This window comes from Mesoplodon mirus (genome assembly GCF_964341445.2).
Source record: "Mesoplodon mirus genome assembly, chromosome: 1".
NCBI lineage: Eukaryota > Metazoa > Chordata > Mammalia > Artiodactyla > Ziphiidae > Mesoplodon > Mesoplodon mirus.
In genome coordinates this window covers 28,141,215-28,155,619 of record NC_138976.1, presented here as the reverse complement: position 1 = coordinate 28,155,619, position 14,405 = coordinate 28,141,215, and the positions used below count along the sequence as shown (strand labels likewise).

Sequence of the window (14,405 nt, the reverse complement as noted above, 5' to 3'; positions counted from 1 at the left end):
AAGTTAAAAGAGGAGGAAAGAAAGAACTCTCTGGAGCAATTTATATTCATCAGTAGTAAGAGTGAGGAAATGAAGCTTCTGGTCCTTTATCTTATATGGCATCCCAGGCCTAGAAACAGGAACTACCTACCTCCTGGATTTTTGACACCTTTCTCCTTTTGCTTCTTACATCTGACCTTGTCACTAAATTTTAATTTTTAAAAAACCTTTTTTTTTAATCACTCTTCCTATCATTACCAACACTGGCTTCCAGTTTAAACCCTTAGCACCTAATCAAAATCCTAGAAGGCTTATTTTCCCTCTCCCTTTTGAATGCTACCCATAGATGATCCTTCAAAAGCTCTGGTTTTATCATTACAAGTCCTGCTCAAAAGCTTAATTTAGAAGGACAAAAGTCAAGTTATCAAAATAAATTTTAAGACTCCCTCCTCCTTACCATTATGATTACTCTCATTTACTGCCTTTGGTAATAGTTTTTCTCCCATAAATTCCTTTGGAATCCTCACTCCTTATTCTACACATATCAGAATGCTTTTAACCTTTCAAAGAATTCGAAGTTCAGCTCAAACTCTATTTCTTGTTATACACTTTTTGGTAGATAAAGGAAGGCCACACTTCTTTCCTTTTGTACAAGGGCATGAAATTTTACTGCGAAAGCCCTCCTCATGTTATTGACCTGAATGTTTGGCAAGTTCTCAAAAATAGTGCAATAGTCTAATAGCTCCAAAATGGGACCGTATTTAGTCAATTTGGACTGTGTCTATTGTACACTACCTTGTGTAAAGCATTGTGCTAACCATCCTCAGGATGTCAGTGTTAAAGGATAAATATGTCAAATGTCTACTCTTAGAACAATTAACAGACTCACTCATTAGAGGACTATTTCCACTTCATCTATATGATTAATAGTTTGTGATTTTTCAAATAAGATACTTTTCTTTCATTGAGTTGGTGAGTTCTATAAGTAGATGTAATTGTGGCAGAAGTTACATAAATGTGTTCAAATGGCACACATTTTACCTTTCACAGCAAGAATCCAGTCTCAGAAGATACAGAAATGCAATCAAACCTTCAATATTAGACTATGTATTTAATTTTTATAAGTATATTGTTAATTATTCCATATGTATTAGTGTATTTAGGCTGCTGTAACACAGACTGGGTAGCTTGTAAACAACAGAATTTCATTTCTCACAGTTCTGGAGGCTAGAAGTTTGAAATCAGGGTCCCAGCATGGTGGCAGACTGCCAGCTTCTCACTGTGTCCTCATATTGTGGAAGGGGTAAGGGAATTCTTTTGAGCCTCTCGGACATTAATCTCATTCATGAGGGTTCTGCCCTCATGACCTAATTACTTCCCAAAGGCCCCATCACCTCATACCATCACATTGGGGATTAGGATTTCAACATATGAATTTTGGGGAACATAAACATTCAAATATAGCACCACATATATTAAATGTGCCTTCCTCAGGGGCTAGAACTTTGGGAAACCATGATGCATCCTTTTTCCACACCATCCTTAATACAAGCACCTGAACTGTTTTAAGATTTTTCTACTAGTAGCTTTAAAGGAAAGCAAAAGTAATTTCTTTAAATTATTTCACCTGACAGGAAAATTGAACAAATGAGTTAAGAAGAGGGATAGTTAGAAATGGGATGCCTAAAGGAGACTGTCTGTAGGAAGTAGACAAGCCTGATAAAAACTTAAGACTAAATGTATAGTTGTGTCACCCCTGACATTTACACCAAGAATCATCTGCCCTCTGGTACTCTGAGCAAAAATTATAAGGAAATCAGTTGTAAGGAATCAATTCCATTAGACAGGAAACATAGCTTTCAAAATTATGGGGATTTTATCCCAGAGGCACTTGAATATCATAGGGAAATATAAAAGATGAAGCCTCATAAGAAAGCAAAAATACCCTATATTATAATCTTTGGCCATTACTTTCTAATTCTTCTTTTTCATATCTTTAAATACAGAATCCCCTTCACCTCCAACTGAGTTTAGAAAATTCATTAAGTTCTGATGCTGATGTCACTGTCTCAATCCTGACCATGAACAACTGGTACAATTTTAGCTTGTTGCTGTGCCAGGAAGACTGGAACATCACCGACTTCCTCGTCCTTACCCAGAATAATTCCAAGTTCCACCTGGGCTCTATCATCAACATCACCATCAACCTCTCCTCCACTGAGGACCTCTTGAGCTTCCTGCAGGTCCAGCTTGAGAGCGTTAAGAACAGTACACCCACAATGGTGATGTTTGGCTGCGACATGGAAAGTATCCGGCGGATTTTTGAAATTACTACCCAGTTTGGGGTAGCACCCCCTGAGCTTCATTGGGTGCTGGGGGATTCCCAGAATGTTGAGCAACTGAGGACAGAAGGTCTGCCCTTAGGGCTCATTGCTCATGGAAAAACAACACAGTCTGTCTTTGAGTACTATGTACAAGATGCCATGGAACTGGTTGCAAGAGCTGTAGCCACAGCCACCATGATCCAGCCAGAACTTGCTCTCATTCCCAGCACGATGAACTGCATGGATGTGGAAACTGCAAATCTCACTTCAGGACAATATTTATCAAGGTAGGATGCAAGACCTGGTTTACATCCCCCGTCATAGGACTGTGATAGGAAGTAAAATCTCCCTATCTATCCCATTTGCAGAAAGCACATGGCATATAGTGGGGAATCCTCAGTCCCACTTTTAAATCCTGGCTTAGTCCCATACTAGCTATGTGTTCTTGGCAAGCTATTTAAAAACTCTGAGCCTCAGTTTTCTCATTAGCAAACTAAGATAATAGCTTGATGTATTATAATAAAGACACCACAAAATTCTATATGAAAAGTACCTAACACTGCTCAGTTCATAGTAGATGCACAACAAATGTTTCCATCCCTGCTCACTTTTTCCTATATCAACAGACTTGGACAAATCTCTCCAAATCTATACAGAGAAAAAAATCAGTCACGCTGGAGATAGACTTTTCTCTCTACTTCCAGGCTATGATGAATAAGGCAGAATAGAGAAGTGACTAAAGACATAGACCCTGGAGCCAGACTCCCTATGCTTGAATTTTAGCTTTGTATGACTTGGTCAAGTGATTTAACTTCTCTGAGCCTTAAGTTTCCTATGTCCTATACCCACTTATGTAAAAAAGATATAACAGTAGATCCTACTATCCATGGAGGAGTTGTGATAGGTAGATAGTAGATGATAGGAAGTAGATAGATAGATAGAACTAAGAGTTCCACAAGAGTAAAATGTATACGTATTTTTTTATGTTTTATATATATTTATATATATATATATATATATACTTTTTTAAATTAGCTACCTTTCTTTTCTAGTTCCTCAATCTGGTTCAGAATCTAGAATGAAAAAGCCTGTTTAAGTTAAAGAATAATTCATCCTATAGACATGGTTTTCATGATCCCTGGAAAAAGGAGAAATCCTTAAAGGATATTTTACAGGGGCCTAGATTTTTTCCTGAAAAGGACCACCTATGGTCAGAGAGGCCAAATCAGAGAATTATTGCTGTTTCAGAGATGAAGGCTTAGCTATAGTCTGGCCCCATTTTAGGAAGTCCTCTTGGAACAGGGACATCTGACTGTGTTGAGGAGCACAAGGTAACCTCATGGTGTCTTGCCTTTTATTTTTTTTTTTTATTTTTTTATTTTTGCTGTACGCGGGCCTCTCACTGTTGTGGCCTCTCCCCTTGCGGAGCACAGGCTCCGGACGCACAGGCTCAGCGGCCATGGCTCACGGGCCCAGCCGCTCCGCGGCATATGGGATCCTCCCAGACCGGGGCACGAACCCGTATCCCCTGCATCGGCAGGCGGACTCTCAACCACTGCGCCACCAGGGAGGCCCTGTCTTGCCTTTTAAAAGACATGAACGTGTGAGGAAAGATCAGAAGGTGCCAAGCATTTTACATTTAATTTCACATGTATGGATTGAGCACCTACTATGCGCAAGGCAACATGCTAAAAGCCATATATATGGCAGAATTTAAGCACAGCCTACATACTCCTTAAAGAATGTTGTTAATAAAATATCTCAAAAATTCACTGATTAGGAATCTATAAATGATAAAATTAGATGTCCTATCATCAACTGAACTTTCCATTTTTTCCATAATGTATTTGAATTTCCTCAAGATTAAAGTCTATGAAAAAAAGATAAGGTCTATGCATGTTTTATTTTATAGCCACTATCCAGAACTAATCTGGGTTTTTTTTTAATCTTTTTTTTTTTGGCTGCATTGGGTCTTCGTTGCTGTGCACGGGCTTTCTCTAGTTGTGGCAAGCGGGGGCTGCTCTTTGCTGTGGTGTGCGGGCTTCTGATTGTGATGGCTTCTCTTGTTGCGGAGCACAGGTTCTAGGGTGCGCCGGCTTCATAGTTGTGGCACGCGGGCTCAATAGTTGTGGCGCACAGGCTCAGTTGCTCCGTGGCATGTGGGATCTTCCCAGACCAGGGCTCGAACCTGTGTCCCCTGAACTGGCAGGCAGATTCTTAACCACTGCACCACCAGGGAAGTCCTAATCTACTGTTTTTCAACTAGCACTTCACTGAGGCTCAGGATTTTATCTGGGATAAGAAACATCCTCCTTCATAACAAAAATATAAGCAAAGCCTTTTGTTATAATTTCAAATAGTCATTAGTTTGGAAGGACAATCTTAAACAATAAACAGGAAAAACCACTTGTGAAAACTATATTAAATTTTTTAATGTTTTTCTGTCTCATATAAAATGGAGAGCACAAGAAAAATAATTCTGTTTGGATCCTAAAAATGTTTAGAAGCTACAGAGAGAAATATTTGTTGACTTGGGTTGTATATACTTTAGGGGTTCATTTTATCAAGATCAAACTGATCTTTCTGGCTCCTCAAAATTTAATTTAAAGTTATGTGCCTCCTTCTATAAAGATCCCATGGCACTTTGTACATGAAATTATATGATGGTACTTAGTCTATTCCATCAGCATTATTTGTCTGTGTGTCTGACTTCTGAACTAAAATATAAATTCTATTAAGTGGAGATACTATTGAACTTAGTTTAATGCCTGGCATATAGCAGCTACTTAATAGACATTTATTGAAATTAACAAAGAAAGAAAAGGAAATTTTATATTATATTTACATCCTACACCATCTGTTGCTCTAGAAGAATAATGGGTGGTTAATAGATAAATAAAATTTTGTCTAAATTAAAAACAGAGTTTTATTAACTTACCTAGATACCATCCAGTTTTCTTTTCCTTTTTTTTTTTTTGATAGAATGTTAGGTTAGCAGATAACCTCTGCCCTTGTGGCTATTTCCACATGATTATTCCACGAACTTTGAAAGTTGTGAAAGAAGAGTGTGAGATTTGGAGCCTGGAAGCAATTCACCGTGTATACAGGTCAGCAACAATATCTTCATCTCTGTGGATGTGTTTGAGAATGAACTTAAAGAACTTCAGGAAATATGCCTAGGACTTCTTAAACTCCCCGAGGAATACAGTCAAAGAGAAAGTTTCAAAGTGTTCAGGAAAGGGTCAAGGGAAGTGAGCAAAAGCCTTCAAGGAGTCTTTATAATGAATAACTGAAAAGCTGTCTTAAGCTATAAAACATCTGTGGATTTTTCATCATCCTTATTTATTTTGTTGAATACAGTCTTTTTAGAAAGTTCGTTATTCTCAGTCCGTAAGTCACATCTCCATATAGTAATTTTCTTAATTATTCCTAAATTTTGTGAGGCTGACCCTACTTCCTCACTGCATAATGAAAGTCATGAGGATAATGAGCCATGAATATCGAGTGTCAGAGTTATGCAAGCTTTCATTTCTCACACAGTCATTTTCAGTTTAGGCTGACAGAATTGTTAACATTTTTAAATGTTAATGAAATCACCAAAAACGTGGCTTTTTCAGCATAGGCCTTTAGACTAGAAAAAAATCATTTCTCATGGCAAACTACATAGACGTAATAACAGGTAAAAAGGATTTAATTCCTCCTGGGTCCCCACATGCCAGAGCAAACATCCATCATAACTAAATGTAGACAAAACCACTTGGGGGCCAAGTTCATACTGTGATCTTTAACAATTTATTTGCAAGTTGTTTTATTAAGTGTTAATTACTTTGAAGCAATGATATCTGATATATCATTTGGCAATAACTTCACAAATACATGTGCAAAGGTGTTTCTGTGCAGTCAGTGACTATTTGTTGAACTAGGGTGAGGGAGACAAAATGAAGAGTTGCATCCTGCCATTTTGGAGCTGACAGCCTAGTGCATGAGGTTGAAAAGTAAGTAAATGGTTATAAAACAAAGGGATACGTTATTCTTAAAAATTCAAATACACAGAGGAGGAAATAATTAACTCTTCTCAGAGAGTTGATGATGAGGAAGAAATACTGGAATTGGATCTTGATAAATGAATAGGAGTTCTCTGGTTTGGAGCAAACATTTCCTCACAGGCACAGGAAATGGCATATGCAAATTTACCAAGATCTGAAAGAAATTTAGTAGAGCTGGCGTGTACATTGCATATGAAGAGAATCTGACATGATTCTGGAAAAGTTGTTAATTTGATAGCATGCCACACAGAGCTTTTTTGCCAAGCTAAGGAGTATGCATTTTATATGCATTCTGAATGTCACTTGAATGGCAGAACATTAGGCATGACATATTTATAAAATCATAATCCTGTAACAAATTAACCAAATAAAGTAATACAGCATAAAATCCTTGTGACTAATTTTTTAAAAACCATTAAGATATAAAAAATTGTTTTTATTTCTCCAAATCTGTTTTAGCTTTGCCCACATTTACTCCCTTACCTCATTCTAAACACCAGACTCTGTTGAAAATGAATAGGAGTTTGAGGACTTCCCTGCTGTTCTTAGGGTTAGGATTTGCCCATGCTCATCTGAAGGCCCTGGGTGGTAATGAATCTATGTTTCTGGAGAAAGAGCCCCTTGAGTTATTCATAGCCTGGTCAAAGGCAGTTATCCTTCCTTTAATAATTCCAAGACGCTAGACATCGAAAGACACCTTGTTCCCCTTGGCCTAAGAAGTCTCTGACCCTTTAGCTAATTAATCATAGTCCTAATAGTTATTCTAGCTTCTCAGCAGGCTATGGAATCTTGCCTTTCTTCTTGGAATAGCTTCTGCAATTCAGTTCTGTATCAAGTGGGCAGTGATTAATTCATTTATTCATCTACAAACATATGTTGAAGCTTACTAATATTAGGCTAGGACCTTGGCTAATGCTGGAGACACAAAGAATCGAAAACAGGGGCCCTGCTCCCAGGAAGCTTACAACCCCCTTCTTTTGTTCTTTCAGCGAGAGACAATATGCTCCTCCACTCATCCATAATTTTTATCCATTTTTTTTGACCGAGCAGTTTGGTTATCATTCCTCACTGAGACAACACCCATTCTACTAGTGATTATCCTCTGGCATTAGCTGGCACTGTTAGGCCCGCTCCTCAGTTGTCCCTGAAAAATGGTTCAATGTGCTAGAGAGACTATTTCCCCTCCAGGCTATGTTCATCTTTATGCTTACATGGTCAAGCAATACCAAGATTCACTGGCCTTTCATTAATAGTAAATGTTGCTTTATTTATTGATTCTGCATGTATTATCCAGAACATATATGTGCCATGTATTATGAGGCACTGGGAAGCTTCAGGAAAAAAAAAGACTAAAACAAATACCCATTCAAAAGTCCCAAGGTATAAATTGATGATGTTCCTGGTCTCATTGCTGGATACTAGAAGAGTTCCAGGAGAACTCGAGGTGGCATGAGATAATTCTAATCTGGGGTATTCCCATTCACCTTTACAATAATTTACTGGCACTGTGACCCTGCCAAAGTTATTTAATCTCTAAAAAATTTAATTTCCTTAATTATAAGGATTCCTACCTTGAAAAGTTGAAAAGTTAAGTGGTATGCCTAAGGTCATTCAGTTAGTACTTTATAGGGGAAGGTTTAAACTGTCTAAATCCAAGTTCCAGGCTCTTTCAGAATTAATATAAACTTTCCTTAATTGGGATCCCATTACTTTGTCATTCATATTCTTTTAGCCAAAAGCTATATAAATCAGGAGGTGCGATTACCCATGTATAAGTGTTCTTGTCCTAAAGACCTCTACTGAGCCAAACTAGTTAGCCTGTGTGTTTCAACATGTAATCAAAAGAAATGCAGTTGCATTGAACCTGAAAGCCAGGGGTTGGATGATGTTAACACTGGTTCCTTGGGTCCCCAAGGAGAACCCATTGCTGTGGGGTGACCTAGTGTGTCCAGCTGCTACTCCTAAGTTAACTTTCTCTGCAAGGCTACCACGGAGTCAGTACTTCTAGAAAACACATGCTTTGGTGTCATGAATCTTAAGGACAACAGTTAAGGTCTGTGTTTCCAGATGTTTCCAGTAAGAACTCCTGTTACTGGACTAATTTGGCTAAATCCTTTGAATTTGCCCATCCCTCTATGTCACATAAGTCATGCCAAGAGCTGTGTCGAAAATCTTCTCTAAGTCATGGGGGCCTCAAACAAGGAACAGTAAAAGGTGTGTATTCCCTCAGGACCCTGTTTTGAAGAATACAGCTTAAATTTGCTTAATCTAGCTTCCAGCAGGTTTTAAACTGTGGAAATTTCCCACATTACGAGAACTTCCAAGCTTCTATTTGCCTGAGTGGAAATTGTGATTATATTCTTTGTTGAATAATTTTACTTTGTATGCATCTACTATAAAATTTGGAAATATGTCAAAAAAAGAGGTACTCTGAATTCTAATCTATTCCAGGCCAACTTCAACCTCCAGTGGCAAATACTACATAGTGTCCCACTGACAGGGCTATGCTAAGGGAAGGGATATCAGCACCTGGACTAGTGCTGGAGCCAGATCTAGAGAGCTAGAAGGAATTAAGGTTGGATATTACACAAAGCAAGAGGAGCCATCCAAGGGATGGGCACAGGCCATAATTGTGGAGAGAAGTCAAGGTTTATATCAAAAAATGAAAGGAAAGGAAAACAACCTAAGAATATGGAACAAATCTAACTACTGTGGGAGAAAAACACAGAAAGAAAAGAAGTACCAGCTTGCCAGTTGTGCCACATGAAAGCAGAAAAATAGAGCACTATGTCTATGTGTCTGATTTTTTGACTTAGTGATCCCATCACATCACACACACAGCCCAAGAAGTATATTCAAACATGACTCAATCACAAAGATTAGTATTGATATTTTTCTCCTCTTGGGAAAAAAGTCAAGGACAAGAGCTCTCCTTCCACTCTATAGTTTCACTTATTGGCAAAACAGACCCCAATGGTCCATGGGTGTACGTATGTACATTTAATATGTTATTAAATTGCTGTTTGCTGATTAGCTGATGGAAATCTATTTTAAAAGATGAGCTTTGTAAGTTGTTTTAAAAGAGGATATAGTCATTGGTTACAATGTGGGGCCCTTAAAGACTGAAATTTAGCAATTTCCAATTCCTATTAAATTCCTTATTGTTAGAGAGGTTTCCAATAGAACTAATTTCTATTTTTGATACTCTCCATTGTTCAGGGAGAAATGTATTAGAATTTTAATGCTCTGAATAATCTATAAATTGCAAATACAATATCAATACTTCCTGGCTGATCAAGTTCCATTCTTCTGGCAATGTGAGGAAGTGCTCTTGAAGAGACCCATGTCTGATTTGCACAGAAAACATGTGTTTAATTGCATTTATCCCAAAAACATCACTGAGCAGTTATCCTGTCCAGGTACCGTGTTGTGCCTAAGATCCAGAGATGACTCAGTGTGATAGATGCTTAGATGAACACTGAAGTCTCAGCTGGACAGCCTGCAGTGTTATGAAGCAGAGCAGTGGGAAAGTGAGGATTTGTTCATTCCTCACAGCAACTCTACAGAAGAGACTGCTCTCAGAATGTGGAGAATGTAGAAATCCATGCCATTGAGGATCTTACAGTCTAAAAAGTCAAAGATGGAGTTAATTGGCTGCAATTAGGTGGTTGCTAGGAAAAGGAAACATAAGGGTGACACCAAAGTTTTTGCCCTGAGCAACTGGAAGGATGGAGTTGCCATTAATTAAGATAAAGAAAACTGTGGAAGAATCAGGTTGTGAGGTGGGTGAGAACCACCAGGAATTCAATTTTGCTAACGTTACGTTTGAGATAATTCATAGATATCCAAATGGAGTTGTCAAGTAAGTAGGTGGTGATCTTCCAGAGTTCAGGAGGAGGTCTGGACTGGAGACACAATTTTCCCCAAAGGAAAAAATAAATTTTAAGGACTTATAGAGCAAAACAGATATTCCCAGATACAGATATGGTTAATGGAAGGCAACTATAACAGGGGGAAAAAGCAAAGATAAGAGGGCAATTTTAAAAGAAATGAAAAACAAATGAGAGAACAGACATGCAAAGAGACAAGCTGATGCGTGAAGAAAAGATCAAAGTAGAAATAAATATATGACTTATAAACAACTGGGCATGGAAGAAGACATAAGGATGATGATGCATTCGGACAACACAAAAGTAGATTCATACGTCTCCAAAATGAAGACTGGAAAAAACGGGATTATGATAGAACTAGTTCAAGACAAGAAAAGATAACAAATTTATAATGAATATAAAAACATAAGATTAGTAAAACTTTATATGCTGAATAAGAAGAAAAATCGGGCAACAGGTCTTAAAATCTTTAAGAACATGGTAACATTATTTACAGTAGGAGATTTTTATTTAACTTTAGTAAATTTTAAAGCAAGTTTTTAAAAAGTAAAAATAATACATGAATATGTAATTAAGCCAATAAATTAAGATAAATACTGCAGTTAACATTCTATTATTAAAGAATATATGAACACAAATATTTCATCTTCCAAAACCCCAGAAAAGAGAGAGGTGGGAGGAGATCTAGAAAGGAATTAACAAAACCCAAGTTAATTAATTAGAAGAAATCCTAAGATTAGTATAAATGATATTATACAGTTCCATAGCAACAAATTCTTAGGAGGATATCATTCGCCAAGATGGACCCAGAGAAACAGAAAGTTTAATAGAAGAGATTGAAAAAGTGATTGAAAAATTACAATTTTTTAGAAAGTGGTAGGCCCAGGTAGTTTTACAACTTACTCTTGCAAACTCAAATGGGAAAACAAAACACTAAACATTTTAGTTGGAATTGATCTAATACATTTCTTATGAAAGTTATTTGTTTTCTGCATTTTTAAGAGTGCCTTTGGTCTCATTTTGAGAGTAATACAATAAACCTTCTCTCAAATGAATTATAAGGGGGAGAGTATAATGAGCTCTATAATCTACTTTTTAAATGCCCTAAATGAGTTAAAGCAATCAAGAGAGAACTTCCACAAGCTCTCGTCCATATCCACCCACCTACTTGCCTCTGGACCCTGTATTCTCTCTGCCTTCTCTCATGTCCATGCTCCTCTTTTGTCACAGCAAAGAGCATCACCCCCTCTTGCACCTTAGAGCACAATCCCTTTTGCCCCTCAAGGGAACTGTCCCAGGAATTCTCTCTCTTCTATCCTACATCAACAATTTTTCTATTTTTACTAGATCATTCCCATCATCAAAAAAGCCTGCACATATATATATACTTATATTTATATATGTACTTAATTTTTCCTCTCCACCACTATTCCATTTTTCTCCTCTTTATAGCATAACTCTCTGAAGAGTTATCTCCAGTTTCTCTCTTTCCATTTTCCCTTGAAACATTAGGCTCCAATACTTCACTGAAATTACTCTCATGAAGTCACCAGTGGCCTACATGTTTCTAAAGCGAACGGTCAGTTCCCAGTCCTCATTGCATTTGCGCTGTTAGAAGCACTGACACAGCTGATCAGTGTCCCCTCCTTGAAAAATCTTTTTTACTTGGCTTCTAGAACACAACACAGCCTGCTTTATGTCTTTGGTTACTTCTCAGTTTCCTTTGCTAGTTCTTCCTCACCTGCACCACCTCCAAATGTTGAAGTGTCCTGGACTCATTCCTTGAACTTCTTCTCATCTACAATTACCATTGTGATCTCCTTAAATACCATATGTAGACTTTGGGCTCCCAAATTGTACCTCCAGTCCACACCTACTTCGTGAACTCTGGAAGATCACCACCTACCTACTTGACAACTCCATTTGGATATCTATGAATTATCTCAAACTTAACATTAGCAAAACTGTACTCCTGGTGGTTCTCACCCACCTCACAACCCGATTCTTCTACAGTTTTCTTTATCTTAATTAATGGCAACTCCATCCTTCCAGTTGCTCAGGGCAAAAACTTTGGTGTCATCCTTATGTTTCCTTTTCCTAGCAACTATATGAGCCATCAGAAAATCCTATCAGTTGAAGCTTCAAAATTTATCAAGATCCAACTAATTCTTCTCACCTCCACTGCTACTACGTCAGTCTAAACCATCATCAACTTTTGTCTGGTATTTGAAACAGCCTCCTAACTGGTCTTCCTGCTTCTGCTCTTGTCTCTCTGTAGTCCATTCTCAACACAACACTGAGATGAGCCTGTTAAAATGTAGGTCATGGGCTTCCCTGGTGGTGCAGTGGTTGAGAGTCCACCTGCCGATGCAGGGGACACGGGTTTGTGCCCCAGTCCGGGAAGATCCCACATGCCGCGGAGCAGCTGGGCCCGTGAGCCATGGCCGCTGAGCCTGCGCATCCGGAGTCTGTGCTCCTCAGCGGGAGAGGCCACAGCAGTGAGAGGCCCATGTACCGCAAAAATAAATAAATAAATAAATAAATAAAATGTAGGTCATATCTTATCACTTCTCTACTCAAAATCTACCAGTGGCTCTGCATCTCACATAGAGAAGAAACAAAGTCCTTACAGACATACCCGGTACAGTCACACTCAAGGACATTGGACTCCTTGCTCCCTATACAGGGAATGCTCTTTACCCAGATATCTCTTGGTCAGCTCCTTCCCTTTCTTCAGCCCTTTACTCAAATATCACCTTCTCCTGGCCTCTCTAATCTAAAATTCCACCCTACTGCCACCAACCCTGACACATCTTATCTCCTTACTCTGCTTTATTTTTTCTCCTTTGCACTTAGCACTAACATCCCATTCATATTCCCTAGTTATCATATTTATTCTGTTCCCTTGATAGACTAAAAGCTACATAGATTTTTGTCTTTTGTTCACTACTATATCCCCCAGAATCTGGAATAGTGCCTGGCAAAAGTGAGTATTATGGAATGAATAAATGATTGATTGGGTGATGTTTTGTTAACATCTTTGTTCATTTATTTTAATGCATAAGAAAGTCTTTTAATTAGTAAGTCATTTCATGTGCAAATGTGACTTCTAAAATCTATTAAATACATTAAACATTGATCTTGCTTATATTTGTGAACTGTCTCAAAAACATTTTTTACATAATTTGAAAAGTTCAGATTTTATCTCAGCTCCTATTCAAATCAACACATATTCTTAATTAGTGACATAATTGGGAATTTTACTGAAGTAATAAGTTACCTCCATGCAGATTAACCAATGACCTTTATTCTTTCAAGCAGAGTGGTATCTTGGGAGATCTGCTGATAAGAAAGATGTATACCTGAACTGCTTTGTTAAACACTCACTATGCACAAGGCACAGTGCTAAACCAGATTCTCACTCATGGAGTGCGATTCAGGCCCTTATCATACTATGACAGAGCTATTGTACTAGTCTTCTAAGTGGTCTCCTGGTCACTATCTCTTCCTTCCTATGGACACATTATACCTGTTGCCAGAGCAGTATTACCAATGCAGACTTATGGTTACATCATTACGCTACTTTGAAATCTTCATTGCTCCCCTTTTCCTGTTAAATAAAATCCAGTCTCATCAAATGGACATGCAAAGCCTCTAGAGTCCAGTTGCAACATGAATATGTTTCTACTCTGCTGTCCAATCAGATTGTTATACTTACCACCCCTTGTTAAATTTTCCACCTCCTACCTTTCCTCATCATATTTGAACTGGAAGATTTATTGAGAATTCATAGCTAGGCTGGAGCGGTAGTATGATCAGCACAGCACAGAATGTAGTGGTATTATTATTGGTCCCTGTGACCCAGGCTCTAAATTACTATTAAAAGAATTTAAGATTACTTTTCTCTCTTTTTTTCCCCAGAGTGCTCTGTGGGCTTACATTTAGCTGATAATCAACTTAAATACTCCAGGTCTTATTTATATGACCTTCCATCAAGCCGAGTTTTACACATTCTTAATACAGTTTGTGAATTAAATGCAATCATGTGCATCTGACCCTCTCAAAATCACTACTTTTCTTTCTGAAACTATGTATCTCTTGATTTTGCCATCTTCTCCACTTCTGTTATTACCTTAGCGCTTGTCACCTTAAGGCCCTTGTGAAAC

The 14,405-nt window shown here is 38.0% G+C and overlaps 1 protein-coding gene across 1 annotated transcript in view; it reads left to right on the top strand.

The window, feature by feature from the left end:
* The window catches only part of GRIN3A (glutamate ionotropic receptor NMDA type subunit 3A), a gene marked incomplete at its 3' end in the record, with an annotated part of 137,142 nt that overhangs the window by 40,118 nt on the left and 82,619 nt on the right, over window positions 1–14,405 (top strand). The window contains exon 2 of the mRNA XM_082618427.1: window positions 1,986–2,590. Within this exon, the coding sequence (XP_082474553.1) occupies window positions 1,986–2,590 (605 nt within the window). The remainder of the gene's footprint in view (window positions 1–1,985; window positions 2,591–14,405) is intronic.